This window comes from Hyperolius riggenbachi, chromosome 3 (genome assembly GCF_040937935.1).
Source record: "Hyperolius riggenbachi isolate aHypRig1 chromosome 3, aHypRig1.pri, whole genome shotgun sequence".
Lineage (NCBI taxonomy): Eukaryota > Metazoa > Chordata > Amphibia > Anura > Hyperoliidae > Hyperolius > Hyperolius riggenbachi.
The window spans coordinates 239,431,614-239,439,794 of NC_090648.1; the positions used below are offsets into that span (position 1 = coordinate 239,431,614).

Sequence of the window (8,181 nt, forward strand, 5' to 3'; positions counted from 1 at the left end):
TGATTTTCACACAGTTCATCAGTTACAGAAGCTCCCTCTTTTAAGTGGACACATTTTTTCCGTCAGTGTCTCTATAGATAGCAACAGCTCATTACAGATCTAGGTCTAATGTCCTATGGGGAAGGACAACATAGGTATAACTTAGGGAAGTAGCCTCATGCATGTATTTTGGAAGATCTTTATTTACATTTAAACTAACAGAAAAAAAAAGGAAAAAATGTAACTAGTTGTAGTATAGATTGCAATATGAATACATGGAAGCCTTGATCTGTTCATTGCATCTCCAAGTCTGCGATTAATAGATGAGGTTTAAACCAAGTTTCCTAAGGGAGAAGGGTTAACTATTATCCAAGAGATTACCTGATATCTCATTATACTGTCAGCTTCTGATTCATCCACAAATTGTCAAGTGACACTTCAAATTTTGGGAGACTGGCGCTTCGCATTTGACCTGTCAGGTGAATGTGTAACTAGGGCCACCCACATTTAATTCAGTCCCGCTGTGGCATAAGAAAATGATGTCTGAGGATGTCGCACAAGTGCTGAGGTCATTCTGTAGAGCAGAGATTGAATCTCCAGGAGAAATGAGGATTTCATTGTGAATTCTCTCTTGGTGTTTCTTAAAAGCCCTCCTCCCACTGTGTGAGGTGAGAGGTGAAAATTAGCATTTAAATAGAGCGGTATTAATAGCACATGTGGGCTCCTGGGATGATGCTGTTTTTCCTCCTTTAAGAATTGTGAAACTTCTATTGTTTCTTTTCTTATTACTTGCCCTTATGCAAACTGGCCAATTGTTGTTGATTTGAGTCCTATGATTGTTTAGGATTGTTTAGCTTAATAGCTTTCCCTGCATATCATATGGAGAAGTTTTACAGTGCATGACCTTAGATTGTAAGCTCAGAGGGCAAGACCATTGCTTTCTCTCAGATCTTCCATGTGTTGCTCAGCTTACTTTATTTTCATATAACTCCTTTTATTTTATAGAAATGAATAGCTTCTATATTATTACTACTAATTTGTTTGGCTTTGTCATTATCCATGGTACTAGACATTTAAAGAGACAATAAAGCAAAAAAAAAATTGTGATATAATTATTTGTATGTGTAGTATAGCTAAGAAATAAAACATTAGGAGCAAAGACATATGTCTAATATTGTTTCCAGTACAGGAAGAGTTAAGAACCTCCAGTTGTTATCTATGCAAATGAGCCATTGAGCTCCACGACTTTCAAAGTCACAGAGAGCTCTGTCTTCTGAAGCTTATTATGTCAAGTGTCTGGCACTGTATTGTTTTTTTCTCTGCAGAGGACAGTTTAAAAGTTTACTAGCCTGCTTTGTAAAATCATTTAGAATGCTGAGTAGTGTGTAAACTGCAAATATTAGAGAGTGATTCAATGTTATAAAAAAAAAAAAACCTAACTGAAAATAAAAATATGAGAATATTTTATTTGCTACTAATATTTTAGTAATTATCCATACTACACATACAATTCATTATATCATATATATTTTTTTGCTACAATGTCTCTTTAACTACCTAACGACCGACTCACGCCAATGGGCGTGACCGCGGCGGCAGCCCCAGGACCGCCCAACGCCAATTGGCGTCAATTCTTGGAGCTGTAGTTTCCCAGGGAACGGCCGCGTGCATGCGCGATCGCTCCCTGCCGGTTCACGGCGTTCCGCTCCGTGAACAGCCTGCTATCCACCGATCGCGGCTAACAGGCTGTTTGTAAATGATAGGGGAAAGAAATCCCCTTTGTTTTTATCCTTACAGCGATGCGGTCTCCAGCAGCACTGTACGAGATCGGCGATCCCCGGCCTCTGATTGGCCGGGGATCGCCATCTTCTCATAGGCTGATGCCTATGAGAGGCGGAGAACAGGACGGATCGCCATCCTGTTCTTTTCTGTAGGCTTAGGGGAGGAAGGAGAGGGAGGGGGGCAGAGGGAGAGAGAGCCTCTACGAGGCAGAAAAAAAAAAAGTGGCAGCAGCGATCGGACACCTTCGGCAGCATTGTCCCCTTAGGGACAAAAATAGGAGGGGAGTCCGATCCCCGTGCTTCTTAGCTGGGCTGTGCAGGAGGCTGAAAAGAAGCCTGCACAGCCCAGTGCAGCAAGAAATGGCCTGGTCTTTAGGGGGGTTTAACACTACGGTCCTCAAGTGGTAAAGAAGATGCAAAAAATAAATACATACAGATTATATTCTCAGCCAAGGAAATGCAGCTAGTACAGGTGTACAGCACACATTACAATTAACACAGAGATGCAATAAATGTATTCTAAAATAGAAATTAATTCCTCGTTAGGTCTGTGTGGAACACCTGAAGCAGCATGCTTTTTTTTCTAATTAGCACTAGAAAATGACATGGTGTCATCTTAGGGTAGTCATTCATGGCAACATACAGACAGATTCAAAGCGCCAGAGCTGCAGCCACTAGGGCACGCTCAGTAGGCAGTAGCAGTGCTAGGGTGTCTTGCCTAAGGTGGTCTCACTGAATAGGTGGTGGCTTACTGAACCCTGGTCTCCTGTATCAGAGGCAGGTAGAGGCAAGAAGCAATGAGTACTTTGTCCAACAGATATTACTTGTGGGATTTATATGTAAAGATATGAAAATGAATTGCCCATCATTTTCTTGTAGTTTATTTTTTTTCAGTATGTGAATAGAATATAATTTAATTGTAATGCACTTTACGTTTTAGTTTATCAATAATACTGATATTTTCTAAGTCCATATCTAAAAATTGAACTTTAGTCACGTTTAGCATATACAGTACAGACCAAAAGTTTGGACACACCTTCTCATTCAAAGCGGTTTCTTTATTTTCATGACGATGAACATTGTAGATTCACACTGAAGGCATCCAAACTATGAATTAACACATGTGGAAGTATAGTACATAACCAAAAAGTGTGAAACAACTGAAAATATGTCATATTCTAGGTTCTTCTAAGCAGCCACCTTTTGCTTTGATTACTGCTTTGCACACTCTTGGCATTCTCTTGATAAGCTTCAAGAGGTAGTCACCTGCAATGGTTTTCACTTCACAGGTGTGCCCTGTCAGGTTTAATAAGTTGGATTTCTTGCCTTATAAATGGGGTTGGGACCATCAGTTGCATTGTGGAGAAGTCAGATGGATACACAGCTGATAGTCCTACTGAACAGATTGTTAGAATTTGTATTATGGCAAGAAAAAAGCAGCTAAGTAAAGAAAAACGAGTGGCCATCATTACTTTAAGAAATGAAGGTCAGTCAGTCTGAAAAATTGGGAAAACTTTGAAAGTGTCCCCAAGTGCAGTCTCAAAAACCATCAAACGCTACAAAGAAACTGGCTCACATGCGGACCGCCCCAGAAAAGGAAGACCAAGAGTCACCTCTGCTGTGGAGGATAAGTTCATCCAAGTCACCAGTGTCAGGAACCGGCACGCGGCACGCCTGCGTATACGGTTCCCGACTGCGGGTTTGACCAGATTAAGTGGGGAACAGCCTTATTTAAGCTACAAACCAGGCTGGGACCCCTCAACCACTTCCCACTGCCACCACTAGCCGTTGCTAGACACGTCCACTCAGCTGTCGAGGGCTCAACGCGCACTCTGCGTTTTCGAATTCGGGTCAGCTTTGCGCTTAGGCCGAATACGGGAACGCCACGCACCCACACACACAGTACAGTTGTACAGTAACACAGCACAATCAGGCACTGATTTGTAATGCAAGTTACACTGTCGTGCAGCAAAACCACTAACAGTCGTTCCGAACGATACTGTTAGACTTCCCACTCGGCTGTCGAGCGCAGAAGTGCCTCATACACACAATGCAATTACAATCTCATACGGTAGTGTTGCTCAAGCGTACAATTAGGCATGAAACTTATACACGGTTACACTTCAGTCTCTTCTAGGCTATGAGTGTTAGTTTAGTACAGCAGAACTCAGGCTTATTAAATAATAATTTAATATTCCAGGGAAAAAAGTGGAACAATGCAGAACAGAATATATACAAAAGATTACAAAAAAAACTAAATAAAAAGTTACAACATAAAAGTTACAAAAATACACACAAGACAAGTTGCCGAAAATAAAAATGGAATAAACTAAAGTGAACTTTTACCATCGCAAATGTCCAACCGTGGAGAGACGCGGATTTACCGATTTCCTCGGGATCATCTCTAGCAATGAGCTACTCTCGAGAGAAGATAGCTGTGACTGTTCTGGACCACCTTAAATAGTCTGAAGTGTCCCCTGGGGCATTTAATGTCCAGCCCCCAGGAACTGGTTTTTAATTAAATCTCAGACATAATTCCATTTCCAGGTAAAAGTCTATACATCAACAGATTGTGAAGTGGGGCTTTTCAACTCCAGGTGAAAACTTCATTAAGGCTTTCACATTGCAGCAGGATGTCCTGTGTGAAGTCCTGGCTCAGGCTGGTGTGATCTTGCTTCAAAGCATACTGCAGCCAGTCCAGGTGAGAATTGCTTATTGAAGGTGACTGGTCTATTCAGTTAAGACAATGGCAGTTCCCTTGATCTCTGCCCTGAAAGCAAATTTAATCTACATACAGACATTATCCAGGTGACACCTTCCAAAAGCCAGACTGGCTGACATACCTACACCTCTACAAAATATACAGCAGATAGAAATATTAAAGTATTTTACTGTATTCCTTAACAGCATCAGCACCCCAATATATCACCACAACCAGCCTCAGAAATCACAGGTTAACAGCAGCTCAGATTAGAGACCAGGTCAATGCCACACAGAGTTCTAGCAGCAGACACATCTGTAGAACAACTGTTAAGAGGTGACTGTGTGAATCAGGCCTTCATGGTAGAATATCTGCTAGGAAACCACTGCTAAGGACAGACAGCAAGCAGAAGAGACTTGTTTGGGATAAATAACACAAGGAATAGACATAAGACTAGTGGAAATGTGTGCTTTGGTCTGATGAGTCCAAATTTGAGATTTTTGGTTCCAACCACCGTGTCTTTGTGCGATGCAGAAAAGGTGAACGGATGGTCTCTACATGCCTGGTTCCCACCGTGAAGCATGGAGGAGGAGGTATGATGGTGTGGGGGTGCTTTGCTGGTGACACTGTTGGGGATTTATTCAAAATTGAAGGCATACTGAACCAGCATGGCTACCACAGCATCTTGCAGAGGCATGCTATTCCATCCGGTTTGCATTTAGTTGGACCATCATTTATTTTTCAACAGGACAATGAACCCAAACACACCTCCAAGCTGTGTAGGGGCTATTTGACCAGGAAGGAGAGTGATAGGGTGCTGCGCCAGATGACCTGGCCTCCACAGTCACCAAACCTGAACCCAAGCGAGATGGTCTAGGGTGAGCTGAACCGCAGAGTGTAGGCAAAAGGGCCAACAAGTGCTAAGCATCTCTGGGAACTCCTTCAAGACTGTTGGAAGACCATTGCAGGTGACTACCTCTTGAAGCTCATCAAGAGAATGTCAAGAGTGTGCAAAGCAGTAATCAAAGCAAAAGGTGGCTACTTTGAAGAACCTAGAATATGACATATTTTCAGTTGTTTCACACTTTTTGGTTATGTACTATTCTTCCACATGTGTTCATTCATAGTTTGGATGCCTGCAGTATGAATCTATAATGTTCATAGTCATGAAAATAAAGAAAACTCTTTGAATGAGAAGGTGTGTCCAAACTTTTGGTCTGTACTGTATAAAAAAAATAGAACTTTTGTTTTATTTACTAGTTACATCCACCTTTGGGGTGATTTTCATTACCTGTACTGACAGGAAGCTGGGTAAATTTTTCTGTTAAGTATTGATTCACAATTATTATTATTTTTTTTCTGTTGTACATCACTCACTTCCTGTCTTGGTTGACCACTAGGATTCACATTACAGTCAGGGAATAGGGTGAATTTACTTCGTGGTTGCCTTTTACACACATGGTGGTTGGGTAGTGGTTACTCTCACCATGCAGCACTGGGTCCCTGGTTTAAATTCCAGCCAGGGCACTATCTGCACAGAGTTTGTATGTTCTTCCTTTGTTTGCATGGGATTCCTCCAGGCACTCTGGTTTCCTGACACATCCCAGAAAACATACATAAAAGTTAATTGTCTTTCCTCTAAAAATTGGCCCTAGTCTGCAATGGACATATGACAATGGTATGGATTTCATTGTGAGCTCCTCTGAGGGGCCGTTAGTGGCAAGGCTATATGTACTCCGTAAAGCACTGTTGGCGCTTTACTAAATAATAATATCTTGCATTGAGTATCTTGTGATGTTTTATAAGCTGTTATTGGTACTTAGGGGTTATTGCTGTAAAGCTGTTTATCAAACTGAGCACACGTTATTACTTTCTCTGGCGTTTGTAGGGGAATAACTATAGATAATACAGACTCCAGAGTAGACCACAGAGAATAATCAGAATATTCCCATAATCATTACAGACCTGTCCACAATCATTACTTTGCTACTATAATTTTCCTGATTAGAGAATGTTTACCATGGAGCTGTGTAAATCTTTCTCCTGGTGATAAGCAGCTGTCATGTACTGTGCAAAGATGTATGTGATCACTGACTGGAAATCAAAGGCCATGTCAGGAGACAGCACTGGGCTTTTGGGATCACACTTTCTGCTTCATTATTAGATAGCATCAAAAGATAGGTTTGTCAGAATGAATTGGTTTTTTTCCCCCCTGATCTGATACTGCCCAGATGGCGTTTAATATGGTCTTAATTCAGTGTTGTGATAATCATCCACAGCACATGCAAATTCCATACTGCCAGTGTTTGTGCAAGGTCCCCCATTAAATGAGACTTGTTTATATTAGATTAGTTTGAATAAATCTGCAAATTTAAATCGAATAAATTTATTTGGAGGGGGTGCTACTTAATACAGCTATCTGAGGTGCCCTACTTAATACTGTTATCTAAGAGAGGAATTTTCAATAAGTTGTTCTCTTGCTTGTTGCAAATTGAGAAGAGCTACATGAGAGCTGTAGTTGGGAAAAGGAAGGATGCGACCGTCCTTTGATGAAGACGAGCTAACAGATTTTGGTTTCTGGCATTGTGTTGTATATGAAATAAGGTATAGATAAGAAATAAGACATGTATAAAAGAGGAGGACATACCAAAGTATTCTAATAGACATTTTGTTACATTTGTCTGAAAAGGATATTATTTTTGTACAGTATTGTTAATGTTTGTGCTTTGTTTTTATTTAAAATGCAGGCAGTACTATGAAATGATGTACAATACAGCTGATGAGCTGCTTAATCTGGTGGTGGACCAAGGAGTTAAATACTCAGAGCTGGAGTACATCAATGCTCTCAGTCTCCTACATCGCAGTCAGACTGGAGTGGGTGACCAAACTACACAGAACATGAGGCTGCAGAGACTTAAGGAAATCATCTGTGAGCAGGCCGCTATCAAGCAAGCTACTAAGGACAAGAAGATAACCACTGTTTAAGCCATGAATGTCATGTCCATGAAAGCAGTTTTTCTGGCATTATAACCTTCTATGCTTGGAGCTTTTTCGTCACTGGGGCTGATTTATCAAGAAGAAAACTCTAAAATCCTTATTTCCCTTAACAGCTGATGAATTGCTTGGGCAACAAAACCACATTTACTCCAGTTTTCTTCTTCTCTTGAATCATTGATCAAACAAATCCATTGTACTTTGCTGTACTTTTAATTGAAGCTTAGTGGTGTTACATATACAGTAAAAGTGGCGCTTTGTACTAATTGTTCCAAAAATGCATGTTTTGTATTTTAACATATGTGGCATTTAGTAAAATGTTAACTGAAAGTACACTGTAGTTTTACTAACCTAGCTAACATTAAATCCATACCCATCCAGTTTTGCTGCCTTGCCTTTCTCTATGTTTTTATTTCTTTAAAAGAGAGGTGACATTTTATGAACTTTAGAAAAAAAAATCTGTTTCCACTTGTTGAATTCCTGCTCTTGCCTACCTGTTGGCAATGGTAGACCCAGAGGAAGGGCATAGCAGGACCCTGGAGCCTATTTCAATGGAATGCAGTGTTTATAGCCATTCCTATGAATATGCTACCTTGCATATTTCTGCATTATACAGCACAGTAGGAATACAGGAACCCCAAGATACTCATTTATGGTTCATGCTAGTGCAGTATGATGGGGAGTAAAAGGAAATGTTCTGCTTGCTGTATTTTATTGCTTTACTGC

The 8,181-nt window shown here is 40.7% G+C and overlaps 1 protein-coding gene across 2 annotated transcripts in view; it reads left to right on the top strand.

Moving 5' to 3' along the window:
- EXOC4 (exocyst complex component 4) overlaps positions 1 to 7,835 on the top strand; it is a 552,305-nt gene extending 544,470 nt beyond the window's left edge. For both annotated transcript variants that reach the window (XM_068276025.1, XM_068276024.1), the window contains exon 18: positions 7,209 to 7,835. In XM_068276025.1, coding sequence (XP_068132126.1) covers positions 7,209 to 7,446 — 238 coding nt within the window. In that variant the 3' untranslated portion in view covers positions 7,447 to 7,835. The remainder of the gene's footprint in view (positions 1 to 7,208) is intronic.
- The last annotated feature ends 346 nt before the right edge of the window (positions 7,836 to 8,181 follow it).